At 32.0% G+C, this 18,869-nt stretch overlaps 2 protein-coding genes across 2 annotated transcripts; one reads left to right on the top strand and one right to left on the bottom strand.

Moving 5' to 3' along the window:
- The first annotated feature begins 3,336 nt into the window (after positions 1-3,336).
- LOC121225673 (reticulon-like protein B11) lies at positions 3,337-6,598 on the top strand. Its single transcript, XM_041110073.1, has 6 exons — positions 3,337-3,577; positions 3,849-4,029; positions 4,503-4,644; positions 4,743-4,812; positions 4,905-5,074; positions 6,137-6,598. The coding sequence occupies exons 1-5, from the start codon at positions 3,511-3,513 to the stop codon at positions 5,072-5,074; spliced, it is 630 nt and encodes a 209-aa protein (XP_040966007.1). The 5' UTR covers positions 3,337-3,510; the 3' UTR covers positions 6,137-6,598.
- A 186-nt stretch (positions 6,599-6,784) lies between these two features.
- LOC121225671 (protein TIC 21, chloroplastic) lies at positions 6,785-9,778 on the bottom strand. Its single transcript, XM_041110072.1, has 4 exons — positions 9,366-9,778; positions 8,754-9,011; positions 7,617-7,820; positions 6,785-7,114 (listed from the first exon to the last, which is right to left on the bottom strand). Exons 1-4 carry the CDS (start codon positions 9,630-9,632, stop codon positions 7,001-7,003), a joined length of 843 nt encoding a protein of 280 aa, XP_040966006.1. The 5' UTR covers positions 9,633-9,778; the 3' UTR covers positions 6,785-7,000.
- Between the last annotated feature and the right edge of the window lie 9,091 nt (positions 9,779-18,869).

Here is an 18,869-nt window from a genome sequence, read left to right as displayed (position 1 = left end):
AATCTTTAAAAATGTATAAATTAATAAAAAGTATATCTTTCACATCAAGAATGAACCTGGAGAAAGTTTTGTCCAGATACATTTAAATCTAGACACATTTATTCATATTCATTCTAGATGCAATTTTTTTAGTAAGTTTATATGTTTTTAATTTTTTATTTAAAATATCAAGGTATTATTATTTTTAAATTAATATATATATAAACATTTAAAATATATAAATTAATAAAAAAAATATTTAAAAAGTTTTTACATCAAGAATGAACATAGATAGATTGTTCCAAATTCAAATGCATCTGGACAACCAATTGTGTAGATTCATTGTAGATGTGCTTTTAGTTCTTTTATATATTTATATATTTTTATAAATTTATAAAATCTAAAAAATTATTTATATATTATATATTGTGAATTTTTGTATAAAATTCAAAATATTTGAGGCTTTTATATATTTTTATAAAATTATATTTCATATTCTTTTAAGTAATAATAACCTAAAAAGTGATATTTTAACTTGATTGACATTGATATTATTACCAGTAAATTTAGACACAATAAAACGTATTTATTCTCTTAATTAAAGGTTATTCCAAGTAAGAAATTCAAGTTTTGGACTGTAAGAGGAGTCTTATCGGTTAATGCTGAACTTTCAGTAATGTCTTTGTGGAATCCACCAATGAAATGACTTCATCCGGGGGAGTAAAATTTAAGCAGTTATCTTCAGTTTAACTCAAGTTTAGTTGCTTTCTTATCTGTGTAGCAAGTTTAACTTTGGGAGATTCAATTCTCGTCTCTTAGCTCTTGAACTATTTGTTCTTCAGTTTTCATTTATTTTACCTTTAATAATAAATTTTAGATCTTGATTTACCTTAAAAAAAATCTGAGTTAAGAGGACTTCTCTTTATCTTCCATGAATTGCAGTAAAAAAAATGATTCTTTTTCTTGCTTGGAAGAATCCGATAGTGGTTATAAGTGGAAAAGCCAAAGAGATTAGCCTAGAAAGGAGATGGAGGGTTGACATGTAAAAAAAAATACTTAAGTGGCATGATTTTATTGGTTGTACAAAACCCAAATTTTTATTTAAGTCATTGAACTATTCAAAAGCTTTTATATTTAAGTCACTATGCAGCGAGCTCCAAGTGACGATTCGACGATCGAAATGGTAGATTAGTACTCATCGACTAGTAGAAGAATATACTTTAGATCCAAGTCGATTTGACGGTTAATGTTGGAGATTAGAAGAAAAAGTTGTTTGAATTTTGATTTGCATATTCATGATGTTCAAAGTTGTTTCATGGAAAAAAAACTTCAACTATATAAGAGAATGGAAAATAGAGTTTTCGATTGATGCACGCTAGGCGAACAAAGAAAGCCATATAACATTAATTTTAACAACCCAATAACTTAAATGAAAATTTTGAATAATTCAATGACTAAACTATATAATTTTTTTTAATCAAGTGACTAAAATAAAAACTGATAACTAATGATATAATTTGCCCACTACATATTAATCATTTACCCAATATTATATGTGAGTTTTCTTTTAAATTTATTCTATATTTAAATCACCCCATATATAGTCATATAAAGCAAAATTATGATCACTAAAAAACACCAACGTATGATGTGTCCCTAAAGAGCGCACAATTGGTCGAACCCAAGACCTAAACATACAATGGCTTTGCTCTAAACCAACTTCAAGAGGCATTGTTAAACTCTTTATGGATCAACTTCTAATCACATTTAAAGACAACAATACTCGATTTATGTACCGTTGCGTACTAGAGTTTTCCATCTGTCAGGTTAGTCGGCTCGGTCCAAAGTTCCGTCTGAAAAATAAGAGAATTTGAACAAAAATATAAGTTCGAAAAATGGGTTTGAATTGCTACTATTTTATTGTTAATGTTTGAATATTATATAACACTTGTTTTATTGCTAATTTTTCTACTGTATTATAGGTATTTGCTTGTTAAGTTGCACTTATCTTAGTGTTATATTTAAGTATAGAGACTTTTTAATGTATTTTTAATTTGTTTGGAAACATTTATTTTAATATTTTTAATATATTTTGTGTATGATATATATTTTTAATTTTTTTATAAAAAGTAAAAATAAAAAAATTAATACGGCCGGGCCAGGCCCAAATTTTAGCTTTTTTATCCGAGGTAGGCTTGGGTAAAAATTTAAGCCCGTTTTTTGGGTTGGGTTGAGCCTGAGCCTATCAATCGAGCCTAAAATTTTGTTCGTGTCCGATCCGACCCATAGACAACTCTATTATGTACTAACAAAAATGTTATAATTATGTTTAATATATATTTATATATATTTATAAAGGGAGGCATGATAAACTTAAAAAAATTAAGTATTGATTTTTTTTTGGTTCAAATAGTATTGAATTTTTAATACTAGAATTATATATGATAAAATTGTGATATATTAATAAAAATTAAGCACTGAATATAGTTATAGTTATTTTGTTTAATACTAGCAAATCTTGATTTTTAAATATTTATTAATTCAAAATTTTGATCTTATTAATATGGTATTGTTTATTTTACTTTGAATAGTTTTGAATAAAAGCTAAAGATAATAATTTGAATATTTTAATTTTTAATAAAACGAGAATTGAACTTGATCATGGATCGGGTCATCCGTCCAAGTCCGAGGGCTCATCCGAAAAGTGGGAGAGTTTGGGTAAAAATATAGACTCAAAAAATGGGCTTGAATAAAAAAATAATACTCATTTTCTAAACGGGCCAAGCCTTGTGTGGAATTTTTTTGACCTAAATCCGGCCCAAATCACATGTCTCTCTCTCTATATATTTTTATATTTTCAATTTGTTGGGAAACATTTATTTTAATATTTTGTGTTTATGATGTGTTATATTTTTAAAATTTTTTATATATAAAAATAATCTTAAAAAAATTACGATCAGACTCGGGTTTAGCATTTTTAACATGGGTCGAGCTTAGACAAAATTTTAAACTCATTTTTCAGGCTAGACCAATCCTAGGCCTAGAAAGCGAACTTAAAATTCTGCATTGTCCCGACTCAAACCGGATCCATAATCAGGTTTAATAAGAATTCAAAAATAAGGTTTTAAAAAATAAAATCATGTCATATTTAACATTTATTTGTTGAAAATTTTATATTAAGTCAATATAGTTATCAAATACAATTAGAAAAAAATATATTGATAAAAATTTTCAATGATTTACCAAACACCTTAAAAGCAGTTAATGATTATTAAAGCCCACATCAAAATATAAAATTATTTTTATAATTTTTAAAAGAAATTATAAAAAATTAAAATGATAATTTTTTATATTCAGTTTTTCTAAAGTTAATAATTAAAATTATTTCCAGCTTTACCTTATCGAAAATAAGCTCACCTTGATTGAGGTAAAGAAGGCGTAGGTGAACAAGAAGAGAAAATAAAAATCCCATTTTGGTTCCAAAGTCTGTCGAAATCAAATTGCGGAAGAGACGAAAACAGCCATCGCCCCATGGCCATGGGAGATTCCGTCCCTACTCCTCGCATATCAGTTCATCAAGCTTTTGGCGGCGGCTTAGGTCTCATCTCTCTCTCCCTATGCACCACCTTGTTCATTTCTTTTTCGGATACATCTATTTCATTTCCATTTGCGCTTCTACCATCATTCCTTTAATTTGACCTTTCCCGGGCTTTTTTTCCCCGATTACTAATGTTTTCGGTCATAGTACTAAAAAAATAGGTTAATTGTATTGTTTCAACAGCGCCTTAAAAAGGAAGTTTACATGATTCTGATTTATTTTGGGTTGTTGGGGTTTTAATATATTTTTTTATGGCATGTTTTGTTTGTAGTTGCTGATGTGCTGTTATGGAGAAAATGGTGTGGGGGAGTTGTGATGCTAGCCTCAGCAACCACGTTTTGGTGCCTCTTTGAATTAGCTGGTTATAGTATCTTGTCTTTCGTGGCCAACGTATTTTTACTCCTTGTTGTTATTCTCTTCTTCTGGGCCAAATCTGCTTCACTTCTCAACAGGTATTTCACATTTTAGACCTGTTGCAGGGTGTACCCTCGTAACAGGTTTTTATCTCCCTACTCTGCCAAGAGCCTGACGGGTTCACAGGGTGGGAGCAGTTCCTACTGCCTGAACAGGCGGAACCATGTTCAAGTGGTACCCCAACAATGGCCTATACACGATAAGTCATGGGGTTGAGTCAGAGCATAAGCTAACTCTTCATTTTACACATGGTTCCGACTGTTCAAATATTTCAAGGTACTCAGAGACGAAACCCTGATTGGGGACAATACTAGACTTGTACCCTTATCATCATCCTTCCTATGCATTCCATTGCTTTGTGCACCCTGGATAAAGAACTAGCTTTGTTAGTACCCTTTTGTTAATGAGAGGATTTATTAGAGGAAATCCTTTTTATAAAGGGGAAAATTGGAAGTTACAGTATGTTATGATTTGGGTTTAATGCGGAAAGTCATTCTGCTGTCTGATACAGACCTTTGCCGCCCCTTCCTAATTTGGAGATCTCTGAGAGGACTGCTGGGAAGATTGCTGATGAGTTACAAGTGTGGGTCAATATTGCATTGTCGATTGCGCATGACATTACCCTTGGCAGAAATTTGAAACTTCTTTTGAAGGTTAAGGTCTAACTTTTCTATATAAGTGCATTTTCCATTGGTTTGATGTAAAACACTAAAACTTTAAGATATCTTTGCCTTATGTGTCTGCATCTCAGGTTGGTGTTGCCTTGTGGTTTGTTTCTTTCATTGGTAGTTTCTTTAGCTTCCTCACTGTGATCTATATTGGTGAGTCTTATTAGATCCTATTCATTTCTATAACTGTGATGAGTCCTTTAATTTTATTCAGACATGCTTATTTCACTTGGTATGTTCTGCAGGGGTTATTCTTAGTCTATCAGTTCCCGTGTTATATGATAAGTATCAACACCACATTGATGAAAAGCTTTCTGTAACAAACAAAATCATACAGACGCAGTACAGGAAAATCGATGAAACAGTACTAAGGAAGCTTCCATTGCCCTCTAAGAAAGAAAAGAAGATGCAGTAGGTAAGTTTGTTTTTCTGTGTCTTCTGATTATATCACTTTAGAGTTTAGCCTACATGACTAAGATGCAAGCCTATTCTACATTGTTTGGTTTGCATTAATTTGAGTTAGGCAATCAATTAACCTGTGTTGCAAGGAATTGCTTTTACCTCATAAATACATATTTATGCAACCAATAAATGTGTATTCAACAACCAATGTTCCTGGAGAAGTTACTTGATGGCCAAATCAGAGAATTATCCCTTGTTTATTAAGGATTTAATGATTCTCTGATGTTCATCATTCAAGCATGGCATGCTATCTAGATTATATTACTCTGTTCCAATTTAAGATTATATTTTGTTGTAGCATTTGGGGGCTCATGACTTGCCTTGATATCTTCCTCCTGCTATAAATTTTGTTTTTTACGTAATGAGTATGAGCATGGATTAAGCAAAGAGATTCTAGTCTATTTTCGATACAAGAATCTGCTTTGTACTGAACTGCGTTCAGGAAAACAGGTCATTTTCCAAATATCATGTGTTCCATACAAGTTTTTAGGTGTAGAATATAATTATTCTAATCTTAAAATTTATAAATGTTATATATCGGTTTGGGATGTGATCCCTTTATGATAAAAGCTGTAATGTCACCTTGAGCAAACTTAGCCGAAAAATCGGTTTAGCCATTTGGAAAAAAAAACCTATCTGACAGAGCTTTGATCAAACCATGACTTGGTGATAGCAAACTATATGCCTCTAACAGGCCCGCTTTTGAGGCTAGCTGGGATGAGATTATAAAATTAATGTGACCAAAACATTTAACCAGGAGTCGTTTTGTAGGTAAATTGGTAAGTTCTGAATGGTTTCTTCAGTCTAATGATCGGATGTGCTTCTGTGATCTACGTGCTGTGTGCACAGAGTGAGAATCATGTACTTCCATTGATTCAACATTGAATAATTTAACAAGCGTCAGATATAATTAGTTGAGAACAAAATGTCAAATTGTTGAAGCCAAACCATCTTGTTTGGATTCAGTTGTTGCTTCTCTGTTGCTCCCTGAAGCATATGCACTTATTTTATGCAGGGTATTCAGGTGAAATGTGACCAGGGGCTTAGAATTTGGTTTTCAAGATGTGAAGCTATTGATTCAACTATTTGAGTTAGCAAATCATTGGGAGCAGGGATAACCTTGATAAGTTTTTTTACTTTCAGGAGAAGATTCAACCATATATTACTTTTCCCCTTGTGGGGATCTCTATATTCTTGATTAAGTCTTTGGCCTGCAGTTTATACATTTATGATTTTCTTTCTATATGAGCTTTTTATCATCCCTGTCTGAAAGGAGATGTAGAGTGCTAGTGTGGTGCTTTTTTTACTAGGAGAGAACTATTTATGTAATAGACGTATACAGGAATCTGTATCATCCTAAATTCCAAAGTTTGTCGTTTTTGTATTGCATGATAAACCCCTGCGTTTTCAGGTGAATTTCCAGGGCTGATGGTATATTCATTTGTTCTCATACAATAAGAAATTGGTTTCAGGTAAATCTGTTTTCCAGAGGCTTTCTTTTCTTCCTTCCTTCGATACAAATGTGTATACTTGTCTTTAGGATCAATTATGCATTGAAAAATAAGAGGCGAAACACTATAAGCTTCAGGATTTGATCACCCTTAAATGGTGGTTTGTAGTTGATCACTAACTCAAATCAATAAAGAATATTTTCCTTTCCCAATGAAAAAACAACCTATGACTAAATCATTACCACATGCTGTACAATGTATTTAGAGCAAAAGGAAACTTGTAAAACAGTTCTGAGATCTTACAATTGAAATTACTTGTCAAACGGCTTGTAAGATGGAATTTAACTATTCTACATTTGAACAACTATGACTACAAATCATGTTCCAGCAGAAGCTTCAAGTTCATGATGTTTTACCAACAGCATAATTTATGCAACCTTGGGTATCGGAATACCGTCTGACTGAGGTAATGTCACCGAGCGCAACAGTTCCAGCGAGAATACAAGCCCCAGAAAATGAGATAGGATAGTGTTACCAGATGCCTGCATGAGCACGAGATTCATAAGAATATGCAATAACCAAGACTCTTTCTCATTATAAGTTTCTCTTTTATCAGGAATAGTGTACAAGAATAGTAACCGGACACGTATAACTGTTTCCGGGTCTGCAAAACCATGAATTTTAATATCAGACCGAAAATGTAGCATAGAGGAGAGCAAACTTTAAAGCCATGCATACAGCGAACTATGTTCTTCAAGGCATGTGCAATTGATTAATATAAATTCGAAAGGCCTATTGTATGTCGCTCATTATACAAAACTAGATACAGATTGCTTGCAGGTCCTCTTGGATGCTGACTGGTAACTGAAAACCGGGAATTTCATATTTTTCATGGGTCAGGCTCCTCTTTCTTTCAATTACCATTTTCTTTCTTCCTAGAAGAGGGAGGTGCGTAGAGGACTACAGCCTCGATTTCTCAAACACGAGTAATTCTGTTAAACATTATTGATAAATCGATTGGAAGGCTTAAATTAGATTAAGTACCTGCACCAAGAATACATCCAATGCGAGAACTGGACTATAGCCAGGAGAAATTCCTTGATAATATGGATTGGTGGAAGAAGTAAGAGCCTTGGCTACCAGTAAGCCCACTGTAGCTTGCATGCCAAGAATAGCAGCACCCATTCCGAGGAGATTCAGAACTATGCCATTTTTCAAGCTTTTCACAACATCAGCTCGAGGAGGAGCCTGAAAATCCAAGGGGAAGATTAGGATTTATAAGAAATTGAATGAGGCAACAAAACTTAACCAAAAGCTCAAATAAGCCCTGAATTTGGGCATATACCAAACTGTATAATCTTCCAACCACAAAAGCAGTACACGCAATAAGTGGCTCAATCTAGACCAAACTCAAATAGACCACTACAACTGTAATTCAAGGGAAATAATACGGTGACAGAAACCAGGAAATAAAACCTTCATCTTCATGCCAATCCTTGTACACTCTATGTCTCTAATGACGCCTAGCAAAACCTCTGTTCAATTATAAAAAATGAAGCATGAGGAAACAAGAAAAGAAGTGAACTATTATTTGTTTAAGTTGTATTGCACTTCAACAAATCATTTGTTAACTTGCAGTAGAATCTTTGGTTTCCTCAAGAAAAATGGCAACACCAACAATATAAAACGTCACCCTTTTCATCCAGGTAAGTCGATAAAGTTCCTAAGTTTAGATTCGACAAACTAGATTAAGCATATACTAAATATGAGAAAGAAATGATTATAAGCATCCAGTTTAATTGCTTTGAAGTGCGCTAATTCATTTACTTCAAATATGAAATGATAATTAACTTAAAGAATATAGGAACGATTGCTCTCCAACTCTCAATATTCCGTCCTTAATTGATCATTCAAACCTAACTGAATATATATATACCGCATAAACAATCAGGTTCATGTCCAACATTCATACTAAACAATAAGACATGATAACAAAAGAAGATTACAGGCAACACAGATAAAAATTCAGATATCTATATGTGTGTGTGTGTGTGTGTTTCTCCTAACCCCTAGGAGCTAGGACTTAAATATAAGAACAAATATACAATAAGCAAAATGCGTTTCAAGTTGATAACACGTCAAACAGTTTAAACCATTAACAAAATCACAACTTCTACCTACCTTTGAAGGATCATTAGCAGTTCTCTTGAGTTTCTCTGAAAGCCGAATATACCCAAATGACCAGAAAACCGATATGAAAGCAGCCACGATTCCACTGGCAGTAGCATAAAAAGTAGCCGGCGATGTGATTTTCCCAGTAATAACAACAGAAAATGAGAGTATCACCGCTGATACCAAAGTGCACACTAACTGTCCCCAAAACCCTAAATTGCCCAATCGCTTAAAGTACCTCGACGTGTTCTCTAGCCTCTTCGAAACCTGCACCATTTCCATTCAAAATCCTAATAACTCCTCAAACAAACCTTCATTTACACTAACATTAAAACACCATTAAACAATCCAAAATTAGCCCACAACATATCTTCTAGTTCTAATCTGTATTTTGATGTTACTGATTACATGAACAATGCCAGTTACCGGTTGCATTTCTTTAGCCTTACCCAAAAGATATTATATCAAAAAAAAAAACTGAACAATTTAAACCAAAGAGCAGAAACCCAATCCAATAAAGTTGAAACTTCAGCACCAAACAATTCAAATCAAATAAAAAAAGTAACAGTTAAAAGGGTAAAATCTGAGAATAAGAAAAGGAAAGTGAAGGGTGGGGGGTACCTGAGCAAGCTTCGCCTTGTCAGTATCATCATTAGAGGAGGTAAAACTGGGTGAAACTGAGGACGAAGAGACTTTGGGCGAAAAAAGCGTAGATCTTAGAACATTAAGAGGGTCGTAGGATGCGAAAGGGGACAACGGAGGTTTTGGTTTCCGAGTTTTGATTGAAGTGAGAAAATTTGGAGGAGAGAGAGTGAGCGGTGGTCGGAGGGGACCCGCCGCCACCGCACATATACCGGAGCGAGTAGCCGGGAGCAGTAGCGTTTGCATGACGAGTAGATAGTGTGTGTGGGTATTTCGGGGACCGAATTGGGGCGTCGGACTTGGAGTTAGAGAGCGTAGCAGTGATTTTATGGCATTTTTATTTTCATCAATTTTTAAGAAAGAGTACCCTCTAATTTTCCTTAAAAATAATCATTTCAAGTACCCAATTTGGGGATATATTTGTATTAAATAAATTCTTAATGTTAATTTTAACCTTAATTCCCAAAAGAAAAAACACAAACATAATAAATTCTTCCGTTGAACCAAAATATTTGTAATAAATATATTGGATTGAAGTTTTGATGTTTTGAGCAAATGGGTAGGTAAAATTTTGGTGCATTTGATAGTATTAGACTACAATGGATAAGGTGAAATTGATGAAACCCTAATTGTTTATGACATGCGAACCCCCTATGATTATATGCAAACCCTAGGTCATGATATGTGAACCCTAAGTTATTACATGTAAATCTTATGTGTTTAATTATGTCGGCTTATATGCTATAATAGCGAGCCATGTTATGCGAACCATGCTTATGTGAACAGTAGTATGCAAACCCTATAGAATAATATGTGAAACCTAGCATGAATAGGTGTGCAAGCCCTTATGTGTGAATTATTTGTGCGAACCCCTACTTGTGCGGACCCTTAGGTGTGAACCCCTAAGTGTGCGAGCCAATATGTGTGACCGCTGTAAGTGCAAACCCTATTTATGTATGTGTTAGCCAAACTAAGTATGTTAATTTGCATGAAGATGATGTATGTGTAATACTGTTTTAATGCACAAAAATTAATTACTTATGTGAAATTGATGTGAATGAGCGCATGAACACATGATGTTATATGATAAGTTTAAGATATCAAATTTAGCATCAAATAATAATAAATAGCATGATATACTAAGTATATGTACATAATTATATGAAAACAAGCATGGAGGACGGATGAGTTTCGTAGGAGATAGTGGCAATTTAAATCCACACTAAAAGATAGAATTGCACGAAGTAGGTGGCAATGTCATCAAAACCGGATTAAACCAGGATGATAGTTAAAAACCCATCAAAACCGAGCAACCAGGATGGTAAGTTATTGTAGTAAAAGTCATTGTCACATATTACAAGTGAACAACCATCTTCACCAGGAAATCCGGGATGGTTAATTATTGATATGTGTTTTGGGGTGTTGAGCAATGCTTGAGGTCGGATAAGATGGATAGATGAGAATCTATGATTATAATTACATTGCACATGTGTAAAAATTGAACATGCATTATTTTTTATAATCTTCCTTATAATATGCTTGTCGAAACCACTTTTTAAATTTTTGAAAAATGGGAATCGACTTTGAGAATGAAAAGGGGAGTCACCACTAATCTTTTATTAAGGTGTGATCGGTTCACCGTTAAAATGATTTTGATCTGCAAATTTGAGAAAATAGGTCCGGGAGTCGGTTACGCACGAGGAAGGGTTAGCACCCTCATAACGCCCAAAATTGGTATCGAATCGATTGTTTAATGTCTTAGTGTCGAAACTTTGAAAAGATTTTAAAATACGATCCTTCGAAAAGAAAATTTGAGTAAAATGAATTGGACGATGAGATTCACTTATTTCAAAAAAATAAATCGTCACACTCAGTAAGTTAGAGTGCAACATTTTAAATCCTTAAAATTAAATTTATCTCTTGACTTTTAAAATCTATGCATTTTTGAGAAGGATATCCGATTATTTGGGTCAAACGGCAAATTAAAACCCAATAAGTTAGGGTTTAATTTCCCGAAATTCTTAAACATCAAATATTACCTTTATTTTAAAATTAAGATAACAAAATGTCATATCCAGTAAGTTAGGATCCGACATCTAGAAATCTCAAAAATTTTATTTTGAAATTGTATGATTTTAACAAAATAAGTACTTGGCCATCTAAATTCATGAAAAAGAATTGAAACCCAGTAAGTTAGGGCACAATCCAATCGAAAACGATGAACACCAAGCCTTTCTTTTGAAGATTATGAAATAGCATGATTGTAGCATAAATGATATGAGTAATAACAATGAAAATAAATTAGATAAAAGGATAAACCAATAACATACAAAATAACAATGCATTTAAGGAAATAAAATTAGAACATTCATTCAAAATAATAATGAAAATAAATAAAATCATAAAAAAAACATATGTGTATGAATACAACAAAGTTTGAAAATAATAAAAATATATAAACAAGTAAATAATGATAATGTGTATGTGTGTTTGAAAATGTATTAAAAAAATATGTATGTATATATAAATTATAAAGTATAAAATATATAAGTATGTACATATATAAATATACACTTATAAAAATTAAAAAAAAGTATGTAGACATAAATATATGCATACATAAATTATAAAATATATAAAAAAATATGAGTATGTGTATATAAGAATACGTACATATAACAAAAATTAAAAAAGTATAAATGGGTAAATGATCATAATAATAAATGCAATAATAATAATAATAATAATAGTAATAATAATAATATAGCTAATTAATTTAATAATAATAATAATAAAATAACGGGACTAAATTGAAAACAAAACAAAATCCCAGGGAGAAAACAAAAATAAAATAAGGTAAAAGGTCAATCCATGACGCGCATAGAGGGAGAGGGACCGATTGGGCAATTACCCCTAGCCATATGTGCAACGTTCCACGTGGGACTGAAATGAAACAACTATAAAATTATATGGCTAAATTAAAATAAAAGAAAAGAAGGAAAAAATAGGCTAATTGTAAAGCGTTGCAAAAGCGGAGGGACCCCGCGCGCAAATAACCCATTTCATGAAAACACGTTAATCCCCCTAGAGCTGGTCGGATCGCGCGCGGGTCATGGGGGCTAAAACGGCGCCGTTTAGTTGTGTATTAAAGCTAAGAAAAAAACCCTAAAAACATTTTAAACAGCTATCGAAAAAAAAAAGAAAAAAAAAGAGAGCATCTCTCTGCTCTATAGCCACATGAAGTCCGGCCTAGGGCTCCGCCCTTGCGCCGCCTTATCCCCACCGTGCGCTATGGTTGGCGATACGCAAAAGGGCACTTTTAGCCCATGGCTCGCAAGATCTTTGAGGGTCAAGCCCTCTTACCCCCAAAGAACCAAAAGGAGGAGGCTCTCGGCGGTCTTTAGATTCGACTTCGACAACGGAGGACTCCGATGGCACGAGAACCATGTCTAAACGGTAAACCCGTTTTCCTTTTTATTTTCTATTTAATGTAAAAAAAATAAAAAAAGGAACTACGAATCTGATAAAAAATAACCTTGGATCTGTTCTTTTATTTCTTCTAATCGTGAAAAGAGAGGACTCCCTTACAGATGTATGAATGGCTTTATAGCCAGAATTACAGAAAAATGAAAAGAAAAAATAAAATCAATCCCAAATCCCCTCTGTTGCCCCTTTTCTGTCATTTTTTGCTGCTGTGTGTTCGTTGCGGGTGTATGGGTACGGAGGCGCAGACGTGGCACGTACGTGGGGAGAGGCGTGCTCGTGCGGAGGTGACAGAGGCTAGGGCAGGAGCGGCGGCTAGGGTTTCTGCTCTTGAATTTTGTTTTGGGCTACTGGGTTTGTAATCGGGTCTGGTATTTAGGCTTCAATCTGAATTCGGCCCATTGTAATTGGATTGATAGACTTTTATTTTTTTTGATTTGGTTTATATATTTGTGCTTTTGGGCCCGGGCAAATTGGGCCTATTACAATGCTTAATTTGCTATTATGCCATGAACTGTATACTTTACTGTTTGCACAATTATACATATAATGATTTATAATTTAGACTCATATTGAGCTATTGTAAGCTCACTCCCCCTTTCTTTACCTATCAGCTAATGCATAAAACTAAGATTCAGGGATGGCATCAGAGGAACCTCGGATTAACAAGTTTATTTTCATTATTATTATTTTGAAGTTTTATTAATGCTTTCTTTAATCATTCTATTTTCGGATTGTAATTGTTAAGTAATTCTCGTTTAAATTTTAAGATAAAGTAGTTTAGCTTAATTATTTTAAAGCATGACATTTGGTTAATACTCTAATCATTGCATGGTATTTTGGTTTAAAAAATCCTTATTTTAAATATTTTCCGCTGCTTTCCAAAATACTTAAGTTTTCTTTTTATAAAATCTTTCCTTGAAAACTCTAATCGTTTACAAAACGCCACAATAATAATGTAATTGAATCACTAAAGTAAAACCAGATTAAAAATAATGAATGGTTTCCTAAAAACAGAAAAGCGGTTTCCTTTCAAGACAACGCAAGCAAAAAGAGTACCTTACAAGATCACTTCGATGATCGAATTAACGCTTTCGGCTTAGTCAGAACTCCTTGATCGGGTCGAAAGTGTTAGAGAGATAGATAACAATGGAATAAAATGGGTTCTTCAATTCATGGAATTGATGGCTTCTGCCTCACCGACACAAATTGTTTGACTTTGGACTCTCTTCCTTCTTGCTGCTTTTGATTGTATTGCAATAAAATGTGTTCTTCATATTGGAATAATTGTTATTTTGAGATGTCACCATTATGTTCCCATTTTTATTTTTAATTCTACCATCGACCCCTCTCTCTCTCTCTCTCTCTTAAAATTGGAAGAGTTCTTTAGTTTGCAAGTTGCCTTTCATGGCGGTCATGATATCAACATCAAACTTCAAATTAATTTTAGATCTAAAAGAAGGGATGAAGAATATGGTGACTTAGGTTTAGGAAAATTATAGTTATTATTTTTTGGCTAGAAATTAGGGGTTCAATTTTAAATTATATTCGGGTTCTTTTAATAAGTTTATCTTTTTTCCACGTAAGATAAATTGACAGAAAAATATTGACGTTATTATCAATTGTTTTTAGTTATTCACTTTTGAAATTAAAAGTCTTAAACTGTTATGTTTTATTTAAAATGAATCGATTTACTCAATTTTAAAATTGAAATGAGCCAAATATATATTTTTAATCAAAAATTTAAGAAGTCAAATATTTTTTTGTCATTTTTATCATTTATAGATTATTTTATGAAAAGGTTATAATATATGAAAATATATATTTTTGTATGATTTGTATTTTAATGATCCAACTGTTGAATTTATCAATATAACCGTACTTACCATGCATGCAAGTTTTCAAACTGATTCAATATCTCTATCATATCGATCTAGAAAAGTGCCTCTATTGATACTTATTGAATGGTTCAAAGTTTTTTTATATAAAATAAACAGTTCAAAAATTTAAAGTTACATAAAATTTGACATGTATCATCTATATAAATGGAATATGAAATATGATGGTTGAATCATTAAAATATTAATCGTACAAAAATATACAAGTTCCGCACTTGATTCCTAATCAATGTGGGACTAGTGCTTTTCATTTTTCTTAACATAATTCACAAGTAGCTTACTTCGAGCATCAATTTCTCATTCATCACTCAACCATTTTGAGCATATGATATACTGTTGTAAATGTCTCATCAACTCTCCACCTTTATCAATTGAGAATATGCCTCAAAATTTCCAAAAATTACATTTTTTTTCCAACACTTTTTGCATCTAATTAAGGTGACTATTCCACCAAAAAAAAATTAGTTCAAAACCATCAATATGTAGAATCAGAACAAGTGATTGCCGAGGTTCGCTCTGGAATATACACTTTAAATTTGAAAGAGAGAGTTCAAAAACATATTTATTTTGACTTAGAGAGGGAAATGCACTGGAGTACCAATGTGTACCATTTACTCGAATTTACATATAGGAATGTCCATATCAGTCGCTAAACTTACAAAATTGATCAAATTAGTTCTTTGACCGAGGTTGATTTTTGGTTTCCAATGAAAACATTAGCATGATTGTTGACGGTGATTGACTTGGTATTACTACATCAGTAAAAAATTAAAATTAAAATTATTTTGAAAGTTCATGTTCATGTTCAGAATCAACCTATACAAATGTTGTCTTGGTTTATTTAAATTTATAAAAAATCATAAAAAATGTAAAAAATTAATTAAATTTATAAAGATTAAAATTTATAAAAAAATTATAAAAAATATAAAAGTTTACGTAGATTTTTAAAATAACTTTAGAATATGTTTTTTTTTATTTTTAAAAAAATTGAAATTTTTTATTTTTATTTTTAAAATAATTGTATTTGTATGAATTTGTAGTGGACTCCAGTTTTCTAGAACATGTTCACAAGCTTGACTGCCACCGCCTTAATTTATTAAGTTGCTTCTTCTCTGGGTTTGAGCTTCACCAATGCCGTCTGTTGCTTTTCAAACCAAGTCCTCCTTTGTTCTTTTGTTTTATATATAGTTTGATTTCTATCTAAGTAAAATGTTTTTTAGGATAATAATTATACTGCATTCTAATTAAATTTCTAAATTATTGTTTTTATTTATAAAATATTAACTCAAAATTTTATTTAAAATACATATCATTACTACTTATTATGGTACTGTCATTATCCACTCGATTACCCGATTGGGTCTTGATCCATAGTCTACATGGTTCACACTTAAGTTTGCATGTGAGGTGTTAGCATCTTTTTATAAGATCGCATGATATTGGTTCGCAAGTGGGTTTATAACACTATAAAGGCGTACTCACATTTAGAAAACACGTTATAACTCTAAGACAGAATACGTGTTAACATGCATGGGAATCTAACTATGACGTCTCATCTATGAACAATAATTATAAAATATAAATAGAAAATTTAACCTATTTGAAAAACACACTCAATGTACCATATTAGCATTTAGCTAGATTTAAGAAAGGTAGAGGTTTTGGTTTTGTGTTATATTTCAGACTGTGTTTTTATTTTTGCTTTTTTTTTCAGTGAATATAAAAAATTATGTAGATTTTTAAAAATAGTAAAATAAATATTTTTGTGAAGAAGAAATTTCAAATTTGCATATGAATTTTGGTTTAATTTATAATTTTATATATAGTTTTTTTATTTTGATTTAATTTCAAAACTATATATTTAGAATATAAATTTATAAAAGTAGTATATAATAAATAAATATATGTTCTGGAATTAATTAATAATAATAACACATGACATATGTATGATATGAAAATGAAATAATTAGATTAAGTTGTGAGTAAAACGAAATTTAAATACATAAATATATCAGATTAATAAAACTAAATGCATTACAATTGTTTATCATGGTGATTATCATCAATTCTGAGTTATCGTCGAGTTGACTTGTGATACCAACTCAATTAACAATATTATCAATATATACAATTGACGGAGGTAATAGAGTATGCATAATAAAATTAAAATATAAATATTACCAAAAAAAAACACCTTTGCTTTAGTGGTAAAGTTATGTTTTATTGATTTAAACAACACGAGTTCAAATAGAATCTCATGCAAAAAATTTTATTCGATTTTTAAAAATAAAAAAGTTAAAATACCCTAAAATAATTGTATAGATATAAAATTGGTAAATTTAAGGTTTTATCAATGTAATTGGTGTGAGTTCAAATCCCTCTATATATATTTTTTTATTCTTTTTTAAATAAAAATATTAAAATACCCTTAAATAATATAATCAGGGACTTCAATAATAGGATAGATGTTGGGTTAAGTGATATTGATTTAGCTTAAGAAAAAAAATGATTTCCTGACTGTCTCTAAATTTATTAAAGCTAATTTCGTCCATTGATTAAAGTAACTAATTAAACAAATTAGAGAGCAAACAAAAGGCTAATACCTTAACCATCAAGAAAAAAAAAACCAAGCAGCTCGTGATTGTGATCCTAGAGATTCCAACTTCATTTGTTTAACCTTTAATTTTCTTTATAAGATTAGGCATCCACTTCCTTTTTATAAATCAACCATCGTACTGTTTGTTGAGTGGAATAATGAAGGAATTTTTTATAAAATTTTGAGTTGATTTTATCTCTTATTTAAGTCTAATATGAGGAGTTATAATAATAATAATAATAAAGTAAGATTAGTTGAAATGAAGGGTTAGATTGGGTGAGAAAATTGGAGTGGTTGATGAGAGCATAGGTGAAGCAAAGCACTAGCTTCGCCAAGAATCACCCGTGACACAGAGCCGGTTACTCAAATTTTTACTGTTAACATTTGAAAAGTTTTATGTGGCGACGAACTGATGGTTGGAATTTGATCTTTTTCTGCCCTTTTTCACTTTACTCCCCGTAATTTTAGCTATTTCACATTCGAATGCTCTTTTAAGGTTAGTTTAGCATTACCTGGAAAAGGTTTCTTCTTCCCCGTTGTTCACCATCATCATCACCGCCTCTGTTCATCGTCACTATTGTCCAACGTCGTTCAAGCCGCCTTGCTCCAAAATATTATCCTTTTTTCCTTCTTTTAAGTTTTTCAATTTGTTTTCTCATAAAAAAAAAAACTCTTTGAAAACCTCAAGATTCATCCTTGAGCCTCGACCTTCCTTGCCTCCGATCTCCATTTCTATCATTTGAATCACTCAAACCATAGTCCTTATATAGATGCATAAGAAAATTTAGCAATTCAACTAATATGCTCATTACATTTGCTCCATTAACCATTTTCAAATTACCAATTCTAACTTCAAACATTCACAAGATAACATATTAGATCAAAAATCGATTCAACATAGGTAGGTTATTTTACCCAAATGACCCCAAAAAAATGTTATTTACGTAAATGACATTGGTTCAAAAACAATCACCCAAATGACTTGAAATGAACAATAAAATCGGGTAAAGGGATTTAATGGCTGGCATCACCTATTTTTTTGGTGTTAAAAAATAATTTTTTTAAGTGTTGGGGACTAGATGACCATCACATTGTATTTTTTACCCCATATCATATTGGTATACGTTTATACCAAGGGAATCGAGGTGATTGGAGGAGTAGTTCCTGTTGGTGCAACAAGAGTGGTAGGGTTGGTGGCCAAAAGATCTTTCAGAGCCTTTGCCAGTTGTTCTAAGGTGGAAAGGAGGACGATTGCATATTACAAATGAGCTCTGGAAGGAATGAAGGCAGAAGGAGAGGTCTATACAAAGTTTAAGCCAATGGAAATACTTGAGCATGTGGGATGGAAGTGTTAAGTGAAGCGAAAGAGTTGACTTGGTCAATTAGGTTATTGGTGTAGTTAGTTTGATCAGATGGGGTGCCATTTTGAGATTGAGAAGTCATATTGTCCACGCTAATTGTACCAATTGTTGATACAATGATACAACAAGAAGTGGGTATGAAGGA

The sequence above is a fragment of the Gossypium hirsutum genome, chromosome D13 (genome assembly GCF_007990345.1).
Source record: "Gossypium hirsutum isolate 1008001.06 chromosome D13, Gossypium_hirsutum_v2.1, whole genome shotgun sequence".
Taxonomy (NCBI): domain Eukaryota; kingdom Viridiplantae; phylum Streptophyta; class Magnoliopsida; order Malvales; family Malvaceae; genus Gossypium; species Gossypium hirsutum.
This window is presented reverse-complemented; position numbering and strand designations above follow the sequence as displayed.